This window comes from Mytilus edulis, chromosome 7 (assembly GCF_963676685.1).
Source record: "Mytilus edulis chromosome 7, xbMytEdul2.2, whole genome shotgun sequence".
Lineage (NCBI taxonomy): Eukaryota > Metazoa > Mollusca > Bivalvia > Mytilida > Mytilidae > Mytilus > Mytilus edulis.
In genome coordinates this window covers 71,479,446-71,498,969 of record NC_092350.1, presented here as the reverse complement: position 1 = coordinate 71,498,969, position 19,524 = coordinate 71,479,446, and the positions used below count along the sequence as shown (strand labels likewise).

The 19,524-nt window shown below is 30.9% G+C and overlaps 1 protein-coding gene across 4 annotated transcripts; it reads left to right on the top strand.

The window, feature by feature from the left end:
- The first annotated feature begins 177 nt into the window (after nt 1-177).
- Nucleotides 178-19,109, top strand: LOC139482128 (MOB kinase activator 3B-like). 4 transcript variants are annotated; one of them, XM_071265814.1, is made up of 7 exons: nt 178-277; nt 4,469-4,619; nt 8,671-8,764; nt 10,127-10,266; nt 12,200-12,315; nt 13,370-13,456; nt 15,226-19,109. In XM_071265814.1, exons 1-7 carry the CDS (start codon nt 227-229, stop codon nt 15,253-15,255), a joined length of 669 nt encoding a protein of 222 aa, XP_071121915.1. In that variant the 5' UTR covers nt 178-226; the 3' UTR covers nt 15,256-19,109. The 4 variants fall into 4 exon arrangements, with proteins under 4 accessions (XP_071121915.1, XP_071121914.1, XP_071121913.1 ...); XM_071265813.1 differs by having other exon boundaries at nt 15,148-17,405; XM_071265812.1 differs by lacking the exon at nt 4,469-4,619 and adding an exon at nt 4,148-4,298 and having other exon boundaries at nt 181-277.
- The last annotated feature ends 415 nt before the right edge of the window (nt 19,110-19,524 follow it).

Below are 19,524 nucleotides of genomic sequence, written 5' to 3'. Positions count from 1 at the left end.
CCTTAAAACTGTGCTACAAATGAAAAAGAGCAATGTTGTTTTCATTCTTTATATGATATTATATTAAGATTTGAAAATTCACGTTTTCATAAAAGGCTCACTTTTTACGTTTCAATTAATTCCCAATCTTTTAAATAATATAGCTTGAACCTATCAGCGTACTTTTTGATACAAACCCTCAGCATCACTTCAGCTTCCGGTTTCGCATGCGTAGATAAATGAAAACATGGCTGGACGATATGGATTTGCACAGTTCTTTTCTAGAGACAAAGTAAAGGTAATCTAAACAACCATGTATCATTAGAACGTATGTTCATACCAACACATTATTTTTAAAACGTATCTTTATCAAATAAGCTAGACCCACCCCACTAAAGGTGAATAAATCCACTTCTTTACTTGCCTTACAAACGGGTCCTGTTGTCATTGATAATATTTTATTGCCAAACATAGAAATTACATGATCATCCATGGAGCGACACGTGCACATTATAGCTTATAAACATTTTAAGTTTTAATTCACAATCGTTTCTTTTTTTTAATGTGCATACTGTATTAAATTTCAGAATAGCTGTAACAGTTTATTGACATTATTAAAAGTACCTCCTTAAACAAGGAAGTATGGAATTTCCGGTTCTCCAAATTGTATACTGAAATAGTTAACACCCCTTTCACACATATTATATATTACAGTTTGAACAATGTTTTCAAATCGGTATCTTTGCACATGTTGCATAGAATATTGGATTTTTATTACCTAGGCTTACTACATGTACTTTTCACTTCTAAATTATTGATTAGTTTTACTTTCATTTTCCTAGTATTTAATGTGTGAAATTTTGCTTTATTTATAAAAAGCCATTTATCATACTTTGTTGCCACGTGCAGAGAATATAAATCATTGGTTTGTGGAGATTAGAAGGAAGATGCTCATTATTGATCAGCATGAACTTACAATGCCATGAATGCATTACAGTGGCAAGGTTACCATTATCCCCCCACCACCACCACCACCACCAAAGAAAAACCCAACAAAAATCATCAAGCAAACAAACAACAAAAAACAAACAATACTACTCAAGCATGTCAAGTGGTCAATACTGGGAAAGTGTATATTTAAGTATCAAGGTTATCTTATTAAGCTATTAATTGAAATAAAAACATTTTAAATTGAAATGATCATCATGATAAAAGAAAATAATTTAATTTTGAACTTTCCTTTTTTGCATGATTCAGGCCTTTCTTTTGATGTGTTTGAGCTTTTGATTTTACCATCAATCATGTCAATCGATAAAAGACTTTTCATTTTGAATTTCCTTTGATAAAATTGAGAATGGAAATGGGGAATGTGCCAAAGAGACAACAACCTGACCATAGAAAAATACAACAGCAGAAGGTCACCAACAGGTCTTCAATGTAGCGAGAAATTCTCGCACCCGGAGGCGTCCTTCAACTGGCCCCTAAACAAATATATACTAGTTCAGTGATAATGAACGCCATACTAATTTCCAAATTGTACACAAGAAACTAAAATTAAAATAATACCTTTTCTTATTCAGTTTTTACATTTTCGATTGCATTTGATATAAAAATGTAAAAAAATAGTTCATGTAGTTTGATTGATTCTAGTTTTAACTTTTATATTGTTTTCTAGACATTCCCTTAGCTCATATTTAAGTCTCCCAAACAAAGTGTAGACTTATTGTTTTTGGTCAGTTCTTATTACATTTTGTGTATTTTTATTATTCTTCTTCCTCCGCAACTTTAAAATGAACTTGTTCGCAGCGGTTCTCCTAAACGGCTTGTCAGATTTATTTAATATGTTTTTGTTGATAAACATGATAAACATGATATAAAAAAGCAAACATATTGAAAGGTACATGTACATTTATATATTTTGTATTTAATATCTTTTAGTTAAAAATAACCAGAATCTCTCACAATGAAAATGTTAACTGTTTCTCCACATTTAAATGATCAATGGCAATACATGTAGGTTATCCACTTGGAAGTTTAGTTTATACATGTTGTACGTACATTCAAAAGCTTGGTTTCAATCCTATTTTGTGCTTAAAAACTTTAAATATAAGATCAGCATTCTCAGCAGGGCCTTTGTCGGCCTTATAATTAAAGCACCCTGATACCATGGTACTATCATGGATGATATTGTGATGGAATGTATAGGATGTATAGGGGCCATGGTGCTATATCTTTTGGAAAAACAGTGCTAGTTATAATTAATTTGTGAATATTTATTTTTCATTAGGACATAATTTGGATAATTGTGTTAATATAAGCAACCATTTGTTTACAATGTACACCCAAATGCTTAACATTTTATGCTCATTTATTATCATTATAATCATTAATACCATTTGGTCAAATATACACATGCATATGTCATGTATACATGTATAATCATAAATGTAAGTAAAAAATGGCTATGCGAGGAAAATATAAGAACACTAAGAATGGACCCTAATTACATACATGTAATGACCAAGACATGCAAGATACAATGTACAATGTATACATGTACATGTTCTACATACATGTACTATGGATTTGATATACTTTGATACATGTATGTTTTATTATCATTAATGGAACATGAAAATAATCATAATATCTTTCCTGACAATGCTTGAAATAAAATTAATTACAACAACTGTTTTTTATGGCAAAATGCCAATAAGGATATTACATTGTACAATGCACTTGTATTTTATCAGCTTTTGTCCCAATACTTTAATCTATCACATGACATGGAAAAGACATAGATTTTACATGTACCCTGTTGTCATAAAATACTTGTCAATAGTATCTTATCCTTTCCACACTGATAATACAGATGACCTTGGAAAGCTTGACAATTTCATGAATGTCAATTGTTTATTTAAGATTTATATATAATACGGTGAAGTCTTTCCTGTATATTATATAACATGCTTATAAAGATCTAGATTAATGTACAATGTATATACATGTACATGTATCATGTATCTAAAACATGTACAGACATTTGATGTACATTTTTTACAATTGGTTGTCCTATGTTTATATACATGTAGTTCATACGTGTTTCTTGTTTTTATTTAGATTAGACCGTTGGTTTCCCTGTTTGAATGGTTTTACACTAGTTTTTTGGGTTTTTTTTTTACTTGCTGTCCGGTGTGAGCCAAGGCATTACCTGCCTTGACCTATAATGGTTTACTTTTTATAAATTGGATGGAGAGTTGTCTCATTGGCATTGTACCACTTCTTCCGCTATCTATTTATCTATTACCAATAATATGACTTTATATTTTTTCTTTTTTTGGACACATCAAAACAAATTTAAAGGTTTACAGTAGCTGAATTTTAAACTGGCCCTATACCATGTATACATTTATATATAATTATTAAACTGGCCCTATACATGATACCATGTATACATTTATATATAATTATTAATATGGAGCAGTGATTTTAAGATACAATTTTTTGCAGTAGTTTTACTGAGAGGAGTTATTGTAAAATTATTCATTTTAACTTTTCTTATGATAATCCTTGCATTTGATGTTATAATCACTCACTTACAACTTAAAACTGTTTAAAAGTTTCAAATATGATTACAAGTGATTTTAAAGTTTGGGCATTGGATGTCAAATTATGTTTACATTTTTCTATTATTGAAAGCTATCAAACATTTTTGTCAAACAACTTGTCAAAAGTTTCATAATTACATGTATATTTAAGAGTCAGATCCTTGTTTAAGTAGATTATGTACTGTACATGTACATGTATATCTGATTGATTATGAAACCGTTATAACTAAGTCGAGATTAAAAAGAATACAATTTAAAAAAAAAGGTTTGTTTAAAAGTCACACTAGAAATGACCTAAAGAAATGTGACTGCAACATGTGCGATGCAAACAATGCTTGACTTAATCATGTTAATGTGATGAATTGAAACTGTTGTAAATTTATTTTTATTATAATTATTTAAATACGTGTATCTTAATTAATTATAACTTTCTTATATGTAAATACCAGCATACACATGACATGCATGATACAGATTCTACAGAACTTTTCTTAATATGTATATATTTTTATTCAAATGATGTTTTTTATTTGATATTTTAATGTGCATGTATGTTTTAGACATTTAAACCAAAGAAGAAGTTTGAACAGGGTACTCTCAAATTCAACCTCCATAAGCAGGCCAATGCCTCACTGAGCTCCGGTATAGATCTGAAGGAGGTTGTCAGGTTGCCACCGCAGGAAGATTTAAATGATTGGATTGCTGTGCATGGTTGGTACAATAATTATACATGTATAAACCACTTTCATTTCAGATTTCAAAACTACATCTATGGCAGTCGAGTCTGACAGCTTGCATGTGTATACAGATACAAACATCTTTAGCTTCATATATCATTATATACCTATTTATACAAACATGTATAATTCATTTCTTTGCAGACTTTTAAGCCCAAGAAGCGGTTTGATCCTGGTAGCTTAAAGTATAATTTACATAAGCAAGCAAACGCTTCTCTTAATTCAGGAATTGATTTGAGGGAAGTTGTTAAGCTACCGTCTAACGAGGATTTAAATGACTGGTTGGCTGTTCATGGTGGGTACAAAAAACTACATTCCGCATCAAAGTAGTGCTTGTATTGGAATGGCCACAATCCATCAGACTGATCATTGTGTATCTTGGATTGAAAATTAAAATATGCGATCAGAATGGTTCGAGTCTGACCTCTGCATACATACGCTTCAGTAAAATTTTAACGAGCTTTTGATGTATACTCTTAATTGGTGTCGGACAAACTGCTAAATACATGTAGTAAACTTGCATGTGTAGACATCAGAAACTGGCATGTTAATTTTATTGTTGAACACCTTGAATGCACATCATGCACATTTTAGGCCAGGATTTTTTAATTTGTTGGTTTACGGATCCGCCGACCCAATTTTGCCGATTTCCAGAATAAAAATAAAGTTGACTTTTCATGCTTTTTTATTCCCGCCGACCCTCACAAATTCATTTCCCCTAAAAAATAATTAAAATATTCTTTTTTTATGAAACAAAATGCATTAATCATTAATAGAATTGATAACACTTTCTGTTGTGAAAAAATAAAACTTCTAGTTTACGTTTCTAAAAATAGACAATTCAATCATCACTGACCTTGAAATGTCGGTGCGGAAATAATTTTGCGGAACGAAATCTGTGTTTAAAACCTATTACACAATAAGTTTGTTTCCCTTATTTGTCTTCAGTCCGTAAGATGCATCATCTCATAGAAATTGACTTGTCCAAATGTTGACAGGTGAAAGTTCAAGACATCAAGTTAAAAGTACTGAATATACACAGATCATTTGATATTTTCTTGTTTCATAGATAATAAAAAAATATCTTCCATTTGGATAAAAAAACGGGAATGCATGACAACAGATTTACCTGATGTTCTCGTTTTTCCAGTGGACGAGTCTATTACGTTTTTGACATGTGTGTTGAAACTTATTTTCGTAATTGACGTTTTAACATTTTGTTCTTTACCAGTTTTTGTGCTTGAAGATCATTATTCAGCAAGTTTTCTGGAATTGATTAAGAGCTACGCGAATCTGTGTTTTCTTGTTAGTGAAGTGACGATTTAATTTCGTCTTTGTCCGTGCACCCCCTCCCCCCTCCCTCTTTTTATGGGAAATTATAAGACAATGTCATGCTATGTTTATGACAAATGAGCATTATTATTTCATCGAACTAAAATTTAAGAAATGATGACAAAATAGCATAACAAACATTATTAGAAAAGTGAAATATATATTCATTTTGCATATTTTTATGTCTAGAAAGATTTTTTTTTCTTTTTTTTTCCGACCGACCGACCCGACTTTGTCATGGAGAAAATCCGTAAACCAACAAATTAAAAAACCGTGGCCTTATACATGTATCATGTGTATCATGATATTGATTTAAACTTTTTTGATTTTTTTTTACATGTACAACTAAAAATGTATATATATATCATGTACATGCATATGTATGTTGAGTACAAAGACTGTTAGATTTAGAATAAACTAGGCTTATAGATTGCACATGCACACATGAATGTATTGTTATATGAAAATGAAAAAAATAAAATTAAACATTGAATTTATCATGTTTATTCACTTCCAATTTTTAGCATGAGATGTTATTTATCCTTTTGTCACCAATTCAGAGAATTAACCTTCATTTTAAAACAATACATGGGGAAGTGATTTCTGAGGTATGGGGGAAGTTGTTTTTTTTATATTTACAAAAGAACTATTTTTAACGAAGTGATGTTTATCTTTTCATTCTTTACAAATTGATTACCAAATTTCCTGGTAATTTTAGGCTTATTTTACCTTATTTGGGTAATTAATCATGATAATTCTCAAGTTGAAATTGCCGTCTACATCGTAACCATGGTAAAATCACCAACTGTCATATTGTTAAACATGTTAAAGCCAAATTAAGTTAGTGTATAATATCTTTGAGAGTTTAAAAAAGATACTGTCAACTATTCAACTGTTAATTAACAATCTGATTTTAACAAATGTTTAACTTTCTTTTATATTTTGTTTTATGACATGTATAATGTATTAATATTTTTTTTTATTAAAAGGCAAATGGGGTTATTGAATTTGTAGCAAGAAAAACAGAACCATAGAAATCACTGAACCTAGTTTAATCACCCATTAGGAATATTTATTTTGAGCGCAAGTTGTATGATCCCTAGCGCCTGTATCACACCTTTTGAAATACTGAAAATTTATTTTAGGAATTTTTGTTCTCAATGCTCGTCAACTTTGTACTTTATTTGGCCTTTTTAACTTTTTTGGATTCGAGCGTCACTGATGAGTCTTTTGTAGACGAAACGCGCGTCTGGCGTATATACTAAATTTAATCATGGTATCTATGACAGTCAGAGCTCAGACATAAATAAGTCTGAATCTGCTTTAGACTCATAGAGGTCTAAATTTGTAAGTTTTAGGACTTGTCTCCCTTTAATGCAAGACAAAAAACGACTTTAATAAGTCAAATATTGTTAAGCAAGAAATAATTGAACAGAATCAAAAAGTTGCAAATATCGACTCCTACAAGTCGATAAGTGATCAAAATTGGTTAACTTCAAGACCCACGCATATTTATAAGGAGGTCATGCATCTAAATCAAATAATGACAACATTGAAAGACAATGCTTTGTCTTCTAAAGAAAAATATGAATGAGAGTCTAAAAAATCGGAGATAATGTTAATTATCCTTACAATGCAACCACCTGGAACCACACTTAATGAGGTAAAACATCTGTGTTTAGTAAGGATGTTCAATTAGACAATTAAATATAGATAGCTCAAGTCCTTGTGAACTCTCAGACAGGATTTTGCTGTCATAGGTGGTGTAGTTTGGCCACCAAGTGAAATTAAGTTTTTTCATCAACATAAATAGACCTAAACAAGTCTTTCATTTTCTGACTTAGATAAGTCTAAAATTGAAAACACATTTTAATGATAAATACATGTTTTGACTTCTTTAAGTCAAAAACAAAAAGCGACTTGTTTATGTCTGAGCTCTGACTGTATGATGAGTTTATTTATCAAGAATTATCAAACTCATCAGAAATTTTTAAATGCATCCGCGCATTGAACAATTAGAGATATACTGTCATGACCGTGGATTCATTTTAATAATTTGTGAGATACAAATTTTCTTACCATTAATTAAGTATTTGTAAACTACAAATTTTAATATATAATCAATAAAGTACAAATATTCAGACTTTGCCAAAACTATGACAATTGGTACCCACGAAAAAATAAAAGAATCTACTGTAATTAGTTTACACATGCTTTTATTGTTACACCATGATCCAGAAATCCTTTCAATATGTCTGAATACCAAATATTGTGTAAATGTTGTAGCATACTTAATTTTGATCTTGTTATTAGACTTAGACTTAATTTTGTCATGTTTGTTCTACATGTATCTATCAGTTAGTAGTTTTACATATTTTGTTATTTGATTTTTGTTGTGACATTTATTTCATCTCAGCTACTGACAGAATAGTTTGGGGAGGGGAGGGAAGTTTATATTAGTTACAGAATTTCATATTGAACATGTTGAAGATCCAAAATAAGCTATTATGCAACAATTTATTTTCATTTTGGTTTTTTTCTGCATGAGAGTCATGTTCTACCTAACATGCTTATGAACACAAGTGGGTTGACAGGAATATTAAGATTAGAACAACTCTTGTCAGTTCCCCTAGTAACCACAGCAGGTCCCTTATACCTATTTTAATGTTAATAGGGATAAACCAAAGTTCATTGCAAAGGTGCAAGATTAGCAATGATTAGCATGTGTGGTTGAAATTTTATTTTCAAAACTCACCACTAAAAATTTTGATTAACTGAATTGAGTGTACTACATGAAGTTCACTCCAATTAGTTAAAGGGATATTTGAATAAAAATTTGTCATGTCAGCAGTTTACTACATTGTATTTTTATTTGTAAAAGTATAGCCTTTAATTTTGGTTATATTACTTAAGGCGATAGAGATATAACATTAGTCATTAATTGATACCTTATCAGAATAATGTACATGTATTTAACATATAGCTGGATAATAATCCCTTCTCCTATTTTACAGTTGTAGATTTTTTCAACAGAATCAACCTGTTATATGGTACTATATGTGAATACTGCACTGAAGAAACATGTACCACAATGTCTGGTGGTCCTAGGTGAGTTATCTCCCTTGATGCCAAAAATGCATGTCTGGTGGTCCTAGGTGAATTATCTCCCTTGATGCCAAAAAATGCATGTCTGGTAGTCCTAGGTGAGTTATCTCCCTTGATGCCAAAAATGCATGTCTGGTGGTCCTAGGTGAATTATCTCCCTTGATGCCAAAAATGTATGTCTGGTGGTCCTAGGTGAGTTATCTCCCTTGATGCCAAAAATGTATGGCTGGTGGTCCTAGGTGAATTATCTCCCTTGATGCCAAAAATGTATGTCTGGTGGTCCTAGGTGAGTTATCTCCCTTGATGCCAAAAATGCGTCTGGTGGTCCTAGGTGAATTATCTCCCTTGATGCCAAAAAATGTATGTCTGGTGGTCCTAGGTGAGTTATCTCCCTTGATGCCAAAAATGCATGTCTGGTGGTCCTCGGTGAATTATCTCCCTTGATGCAAAAAATGTATGTCTGGTGGTCCTAGGTGAGTTATCTCCCTTGATGCCAAAAATGCATGTCTGGTGGTCCTAGGTGAATTATCTCCCTTGATGCCAAAAATGCATGTCTGGTGGTCCTAGGTGAGTTGTAATCTCTACTGCCAAAAAATAATAAAAATTACTGTTTTTTCAACCTGTTTGAGATGTATAAGTCTTCAAATATAATTAAATTAATTGAAATCTAATTTTTGAATTGTCAACTTTGTAGAGCATATATCATGTATGTATTTATAACGTATACAAACACTGTCTAAATAAAAAAATATTAAAAAAGTATGAAAGCTTTCCCTCCTGGTCTAATTAACTTAAACAGTAAATAAAGGAAAATGGAGTCAATGAGTTGACTGTGGCAGGAGCTTGTCAAAAGTATTTACAAATTAAGGGAAATTGCTGACCACAAATATTATAATGACTATAACAGCCATGGTTCCTCATAATTATTTTATGTCCATTGGCAGATTGTAAGAAATATCATCATATGCATCAATAGACCTTTAGTTCCGCAGCTACTGTTTATCATGAGCAACTCAAAACAAAATGTTTATATATATTGTAACATGTAAATTTAGAACTATTGTGAGGAGTTTTTTATGAATACAAATTATGCAGCTGGGTGAATATCTCAATAATAAGAACTCACAAGCTGATATCTGATAGTGATACAAAAATTGTTATCCAGCTTTTCATGGAATCGCAATAATTAATCTAGCATTTTTGTCTGTTCTTCAAATATTGCAATAACAGATCTTCACAATAATTTCTGAATATACTATACAAAGACAAACTCAGCTTGACATATACATCAAACTGTTTTGAACATTATCATGGATTTAAACAGAATTCATATTTTAATAAATTTTCTAATTTATTTCATTTCAGATATGAATATCAGTGGTGTGACGCAGACAGTGTGAAATACAAAAAACCAACAGCATTACCAGCTCCCAAATATATATCATTATTAATGGATTGGGTTGAATCCCAGATTAATGATGAAAATATATTCCCAGTAAAAGTTGGTGAGTTATGTCCCTTGTAAATTGTTGTAATAACGTTCCAATGGAGCATCAAACTAATGCTGAAAATATATTCCCAGTAAAAGTTGGTGAGTTATGTCCCTTTGTAAATTGTTGAAATAACGTTCCAATGGAGCATCAAACTAATGCTGAAAATATATTCCCAGTAAAAGTTGGTGAGTTATGTCCCTTTGTAAATTGTTGAAATAACGTTCCAATGGAGCATCAAACTAATGCTGAAAATATATTCCCAGTAAAAGTTGGTGAGTTATAACCCTTGCTTACCACAAACTTATCAATTGGATGGAGTCTTAAGATTGAGGATTGAGATGAGCCCTCAAACTCATGATGAAAATATATTTACTGTGAAAGATTCCGAGTTATGTCCCTTTTTTACTACAAAAATACATATTGGGTGGAGTCTAAAGATTAATGATAGAAATATTTTCCCCATTAAAAGTTTGTTGAGTTTTATCCTTTGTTAACTGCAAACTATTGCTTAGGTGGAGCAAACACATGATAAAACTCCTGATTAAAACAAATTAAATGTGAAAGTTGTGGAGTTCTGTCCCTTGTTTGTTTACTACAAAAATACCTTAACTAGGGTGCACATGGAGTTTAATATTTATGATGGAAATATTTCCCCTGTTAAAGAGGTTATGATATGTTCATTAGTTACCACAAAATTGCTGTTCCAATAAAGCCTTAAACTTTATTCACTATATGGAAGATGCACAGTTATGTCGCTTGTTTACCACAAGATAACTGTTCTAATGGAGCTGCTAACAAATGATGAAAATTTATTTTACTATGGAATTTGCAGAGTTATGTCCCTTATTTACCACAAAATTACTGTTCTGATCATCTGATGGAGCTGCAAACAAATGATGAAAATGTATTCACTCTGAAAGTTGTTGTGTATGTCCCTTGTTTATAAAAAAAGAAGATGTGGTATGATTGCCAATGAGACAACTCTCCACAAGAGACCAAATGACACAGAAATTAACAACTTTGAGTCACCGTATGGCCTTCATCAATGAGCATAGCCCATACCGCATAGTCAGCTATAAAAGGCCCTGAAATGACAAATGTAAAACAATTCAAACAAGAAAACTAACGGCCTAATTTATGTACAAAAAAATGAACGAAAAACAAATATGTAACACATCAACAAAGGACAACCACTGAATTACAGGCTCCTGATTTGGGACTGGCACATACATACAGAATGGAGCTGGGTTAAACATGTTAGCTAGATCCCAACACTCCCTCTTTCCTTGGACAGTATTGTAAAAGTACAACATAAGAACGAACTATAAAAAATCAGTTGAAAAAGGCTTAACTCATCAGATGGATACAAAAAGAAATGCATCTAACAAAAACAGAGTGGACGTGGCCGGGTACTTGTATATCCTAACAACAAAAAGACACTTAAGTACAGATCTGAGAGCACTGACAGTTACTGGCAGCTAGTTTGTTTACTACAAAAATACCATTATTAGGGTGCACATGCAGTCTAATATTTATGAATATTCTCCCTCTTAAATTTGTTATGTTATGTCCATTGTTTGCCACAAAATTGCTGTTCCAAAAGAGCCTCAAACTAATGATGAAAATTTATTTACTATGGAAGATGCACAGTTATGTCCCTTGTTCACCACAAAATTACTGTTCTGATGGAGCCGCTAACAAATGATGAAAATGTATTCACTGTGAAAGTTGTTGAGTATGTCCCTTGTTTACCACAAAATACCAGTTGGTTGCAGAATTAAATAATAATTAGGGAAATATTTTCCATGTAAAATCCTATGTTTTATTAGTGAGTCTTAAACATTTTGTAAAATGTTGTGAATAAATAAAAGACTATCTAAGATTTGCAATCAACAAATTTCCATATAACGAGAAATAATTTGTTTTAATATAATTTCTTTTATAGGAGTACCATTCCCAAAGAATTACTTACAAGTGGTGAAAAAATTACTAACCCGACTATACAGAGTTTTTGTACATGTGTATATACATCATTTTGATACATTAGTTGCCTTAGGTGCTGTAAGTATAGTATGATTATTTCCCTTGTAATGCTCTTCTTTATGAAGAGCAGATATCTTAAGGTCATCTAAAACAGTATTCATATGAGATAGATCCATGGTGGCCTCGGTGGCCTAGTGGTCTAAGTAGTTACTACTGGAATCATTAGCCAGTCAACACTGAGGTTGTAAGTTATAACCCCGCTCGTGCGGGTGCACTCAACTCCAATCTTAATTGACTAGGATTGTCAGTTTTCCTTTCGAAGGTTGTTGGTTTTCTCCGGCCACTCTGGCTTCCTCCACCAATAAAAACTAGCCGCCATGAAATAGCCCAAAAGAGGTGCTTAAAAGTGGCGTTAAAAACACAAAAAATCAAATCAATAGATCCATAGTAACTATTATTGTTCTACAGTAATTAAAAATATTTACCGGTATGTGTTTTGGCATTAATTTTATTGACTTTCAGTTAACTATATTTCAAAGCTAAATCATCTCTGCATTTCAATTATACATTTACTATTGTCACTCTATTCATAGACAGATAACAAGTTGCTAACTTCTGGTGAAATATTTTGTATTAACTGTAACATGTGTAACTGTTGTGGTAAAGATGCAATATATATCTGTCATGTATGTTCTGTCTTGTGACCAAAAAAACCGAAGAAATGATAATCTACCAACTTTTTGTCAAGAAACCAAAACTACCCATAATTTCATGCTCCCATCATAGCGGAGGTAGCATTAATTTGTATCCTTGTCCGTCTGTCATCTGTCCATCCCTCCCCAATTTGGTTTCTGTTCTCTAACTTAAGTTTGCCTCAATCATCTGTATCTCATGGACTCACTCCCCATTTATTATTCTAACTTAAAAGTTAAATAGAAAGAAAATTTGTATAGATATGTTAAGAATAAAACTGCCACAATTATTTCTTGATTTAAGCATTTAAAATTAGGGAAAAGACATATTATAAATAATGTCTATCCTCCCACATTAATTTTAAAGGAATAGTCTAGCCCCGCACGTCATGCAATTTTAATCCACTGTTTTAACTAATTGAATATCACATGTTTTGTAGGAAGCTCATGTAAACACGTGCTATAAACATTTCTATTACTTTGTGGTGGAATACAGCTTAGTAGATAAGAAGGAGCTGGAGCCTTTAGTAAGTAGTCATCATTTTAGGCAAATCCGTCAAATGAATAAAGAAAAAAACAAACTAAAATTTTTTTTAAGAATTGAAACAGGAAATCCTGCTTTGTACAAGATATGTCAAAGCTTTTAAAATAAATGGTTGTCAATAAAAAGAAATGTAATAACACTTTTTTTTATAAAATAAGGGAAATAAATAATGTATATGAATGATTGCCAATGAGAAAAAAAATGATGAGACAATTATCGAATAAGACTATAAGCACGAAAGAACAAAGATTTGAAAAATTACAGGTCACCATATGGCATTCAACAATGAGCAATACTCAAACATTATAATAAGCTATAAAAGTCAATGGGATGACATCATTTCGAAACTATTCAAAGAAAAAAACACTACTTTGGTATATGTTCTACAGTAAGCAGAAGACAAACTTGTGCAAGACAGCAATCATCAACAACTATTGGATGCAAGGCTCTTGATCACCTTTGAAGTGTTATTCGAGTGTTTTTCATTTACTCTGAAATGAATGTTGAAAAATTATCTTAAACCTTGTTTAAAATTAATGGACCAGTAATATTAAGTTAGAATATACCATTATTATACTTTATAAAACATGTTTTTTCAATCTTTTCTCCAATGTATAATTTTCTTGACATTATTTTATTACTAATGAACTTGACACAAATAGCTGTAGCAATTAGGAAAAACTGTCTGCTGTTGTATAATCGTTGCTTCCTAAACTTTCAACACATATTGATTGGTATTGGAGATCTAAAACTCTTTTCTGGTTTATTGATTTATAATAAAACATGTAATACAAGTACAAAGCTGACTACAAGAAGTTATAAAATACACCATTGAAATTTCATCGTCTAATTATAAAGGACAAAATGTTTATTTTATTTATTACATTGTAGTTTTAGGTCAAATTTAGCAAAATTTAGTCAGATTGTGAATTTTCAATGGTGTATTTTGACTGAGTGTAAAATAGAGTTTAGATGGTACTTTCCAACTGTCCACATTGGGATTAGCCACCAAATTTAATTTACAATTCCTAGCAATCTGATAAAAATACAGATCCTTTGTCCATCATGTCCATGCTTTGCATACAAGGTTCTGCCAACACTTTATTCTACTTTCTGTTCTTGTAATTAATTCATCAGCCAATGAAATTTCAGCCTTTAGATTTTTGAAGTTGTATATTCATGATATTATTAGGACAAAACCAGAGGATGCCGGAAGGTTTAAAACAGAAATAGAACAGAGCGCTTATAGATCTTTGTAGGCGAAGCAGGATACATGATCTGTATTTCAATTCCTTGTGAAAAAGTTTTCTGAACATTATTTTTACAAAAATTTGAAAATTTAAAATTGGCTGTCCATCATTGACAAATGAAAATGACCAAAATTCAGGTCAACTGCATTGTATATTCACAAACAAACATAATACCAGTAGAACCTCTTACTCTATTTCTTTCAAAACATATTCATTACTCTATGGTTTAACTGATATGAAATTAGAGACCTATAGAAATGGCTTTTCTAATGCATTTGGGAGCTTAAAACTATTGCACACAATTTACCAAATCTGCTGACCACACGGTAACACCATCAATTCCTGCTTAACGGCATGGCATGCAAAGGATCAACACATAAAATTGATCACAAATTAAATTCACTTATTGTTGTTTACTTCTCAGCGAGAAATGACCGAGAAGATGTGCCTCTGATGGCCATTTACATCCCTCTGACAGCCTTTTCATCATTTATCTTTACAGAAAGACATGACAAGAAGGATTTGTCACTAACAGATTTTATCAGTTTGTTAATAATTGATTGTTAAGAATAACAATAATAATGTTATGTTGATTATTATGATGTATCGAACCACGCAATCATGTAAAATAAGAAAAAACGAAAAAAAAAATCTGTGAAAAAATTATTCCTTTTGGAAACAATTTAAGAAAAAAAGTTTAAGAATACAATCTTCAAAATTTTATCTTTGATATGTTAATAAAAATTTCAATGCTGATTTTAAATGCATTGTAAGTACATTCCTAGTATATATATATATATACTTGGCTAGTTGAATACAGATTTTTTTTGGGTGGCAATTTATTTTTTGGTCAAAATTGAAAAGGCGACACACATGATTGTCTGGTTTGAACAATTTATTTGTAAAAGTGATGCTCGTATTAGGACTAGTCAGGGAAATATTATTGTACTGTTCTGTTTTTTATATCTCCTTGACATGCAATTTGTAAATTTAAAGTTATTTAAGTAGAAAATGGACAAGTGTGGTATTTAGGTTAATTTTTTGTAAGACATTTTATTGTTAATAAAAAATACCACCTATCTGCAACAGAAAATAGCTCTTCGTGATCAAAGGGAAATAATTCATAAAAGAATGATGTAAGAAATTCTTAACACTATAACAAACATATAGTTAATTACCCTTTTAATTTTTTTTTTTACTTTTAATGTGGGAAGTTATGTTTTTTTCTTAGAAATTTGTTGATGTAAATTATTTTTTGTTGCTGTTATTTAACTTTGAATAAAAAAATAATATGTTTTATTTTGTTCTGCTATCATTTTGTTTCCAGTCTGTACCAGTTTTTAATCTCTTGTCATTTCTTAAATCTCTCATGCATATCCTTCTTGTATCCCTTATTTGTCAATGAAGAGTTTCATGTAGTGTTGACATGTATAATTTATATGTATATTTCATTATTTTTTTTCATTTGTTATATCGTTTGTTTATCACATTTATGTCCCAATGTTCTTATTGTCTCTAAAAGAAGAAAGAAATCTATACTACATGTACTATGTATGAGTTTATTTATTTATGATCTAAACAATAATTAAGCTATTTATAGATTTAAGTTATTGATAAATGTTTATATGAATCTCTATAGCTATATGGATGGTTTCAACCAAATTCATTAGAAACATATTTTTAAAGATTGATTATTAACAAAAAATGTTCCAGTCATAAAGAACTTTTAAGGTACACAACTTACAAAGAACAGAAACTGTTATTATATTAAAGGGTAATCAGGATTCTGGTTTGATTTAAATGGTAGGGTAAATTTTATTTATTCATGACTTGCATTCAAAACTCTGAAAGCAACACAAGAACTACTGATACAAGATTCATATTATTCAATACAGAAACCAGCAAATTGATAGTTCAATAGAACAGTCATGACAGTTAAATGTTATTAAGAAAGTTTAGTTTTTTATTTTATTAATTTTTTGTACTAAAATCTTATACCCATAGAGAAAAGGGTGTGATAAGGACCTTATTTTGCCTTCATTTTTAATGATATTATTAAGATACGTCTCGTTGTATTCTAAGTGTTTTGTTTTACCCCAAATATAGACTATTTAGATGTACAACATAAATTTGTAAACCACCGATTTGTCTATATAAATAACTTTTTTCATGTTACTTGAAGGACTTAAATTTTTAACACTTACAAATTAATGTTCATGTTAAAGTTCTTTAGATCACATTATTCTGTTAAATTTACATTTTTAGGTCGAAATGGTCCTTAGAACACATTTTTCCTTGCATATAGTACATGATTAATTCCTTGCCATTAAAATGAGATTAATTTATTTACCGGTATTTTTCTTTTTTTAAGTTATTTTAGATTTCTCAAGTAGGGAGTAAAATGTAGGTAGTGCCACTGCTTTTTGGGTTCAGGTTTATTTTTATGTTGCTTAACGACCTGCTATTGTAATTACAAATGTCTGTCAAACTTATTTCGTAAAATGACAAATGTATAATATGTAAAAAATCTTTTGACATCATTAGAAAGTTTCAGAACATGAATCTATGTGTATTTTAACCTTTGAATTGATCTAATTTTCAGACCTCAACCCTCTAATTTGTTCTGTCATGATTCATATTTTTCAATAATAGTGCAGAGAGGTAAAGATTTAACAAATAAAATTTTTCTTCTCAGTCGACAGACAAGATGCATTTTCTAATATACTAACAATGCATACATACACGAACTTTTTTAGTGTTTAAAGAATTGATTTTTTTCAACTTGGTCAATTTGTTGTATGTTTTTTTCTTGTTGATTTTCTGCTATTGTTTACACTGCGATTAAAATACCACCAATTACTGATGATAAAACAATGAGTCCATTAAAATTTGAGGACATTCTTTTATAAAATGAACAAACTTTCATATGTATTTTTATACTTAGTGTAATTGGAATGTGAATTTTATGTTAAAAAGATTTGAATAATGGAGTTGTCTTCCATTTTGAAAACAGTCATAATTATTATGTCATCTTTTAGTGTTATATAGACTAATTTATCTTTTTTGGTTTAATGGCTTGTAGAATTTTTCTACTAATATCTGGTGTAAATTTTCCTTTTTTTATGCCCCACCTACGATAGTAGAGGGGCATTATGTTTTCTGGTCTGTGCGTCCGTTCCTTCGTTCGTTCGTTCGTTCGTTCGTCCGTCTGTCCCGCTTCAGGTTAAAGTTTTTGGTCGAGGTAGTTTTTGATGAAGTTGAAGTCCAATCGACTTCAAACTTGGTACACATGTTCCCTATGATATGATCTTTCTAATTTTAATGCCAAATTAGAGATTTTACCCCAATTTCACGGTCCACTGAACATAGAAAATGATAGTGCGAGTGGGGCATTCGTGTACTGAGGACACATTCTTGTTTTTATTTGTTTTCTTCAATAGATAACTCAAACAGAGAATGTTATTTATAATTGGTTTGGTTAATTGAAAGATTGCATTCAGAGAACATTGATATATTTAATTATTCAATCTAGAGCATTGAAGCTGTCACTCATGTATGTCTTACATTTGGCAAAAAATTTATTCTTATGCACCTGGAAAAGATAAATTTTATCTTTTTGCTATAAATGTTTTTTCTATATGTTTTCTAATTTGATAAATTAAAAGTGTATTTTAATTTCTAACAGTAAAAAAAGCCATTTATATAATTTTTTTTGGGCTGAAACAGAAATTACTACTAATAATCTGTAAAAAAAATCAATGAAATGATCATTGTGTTGCTGGGTTGACATCTTGTTTGCTCGAAATCACCATCTCCTTATATTTCTTTTGACATTCTTTTTGTATTTAGTGGAAGAAAAAAAAAAAATTTGAACTAAAGAGTAAGTCACTAAAAATACACTGCAGCTCTGGTAGATTTTATCATTGTAACTAATTGGCAGTGGGCATGGACACTGAGGAGACAACACTGTCCCCCATGTCCTTTTAGTGAGGAGTTTGACACTGCCCACATTGGGCAGGGATTAATGACAAAGACTATCAGAGTTGTAGTTTGCAAGTTGGTTTTTTAAAGCCGTATGATTGTACAGTGGCGGATCCAGAAATTTTCATAAGTGGGGGCCCGTTGACTGCCTAAGAGGGGGCCGCTCCGGTCATGCTTCAGTGATTCCCTATATAAGCAACCAAATTTTTCCCAGAAAAGGGGGGGCCAAGGCCCCCTGCCCCCCCCCCCCCCCCCCATAATCCCCCTTTGTTGTATATTCTTGTTTAATATCTATTTACAAAAAAAAAAAATTGTAATAAATTTTACATTATTATTATTTTGTTAGAATAGCTAAGGGATAGTATAATTTGGGCAATATTGGTGAAGGATTTAAAAATTCAAAAACCATAAAATATTTCAATATTCCAAAAAAAAAAAATAGATTATACTTGACAAAAAGGAAAAAAAATATACTAGATAAATGATATTATTATAAACAAGTAATCAGATTTATACTGCAACTAGTTGTGTTTATTTCCTAAATATAGTAACACAGCTATATTTTGTATAATGTCAATTTCATCATGGAACACTTTTTCAACAATCAGAGGTGCATTAAGGGATGAAAATAAGTTTGACATTTGTGTTACGATTTAAAAAGCTATCAATGTATTAGTTTAAGTTGCAGTATAAAAACAATATTAGGTCAATGTCATAGAAATATAAACTTTTTTGTACTCGGCACAAAACTGGGGAAGGGCTCGGTAGAACCTTGCTCTTCCCCAGTTTCTCAGCCTCATACAAAAAAGTTTATATTTTT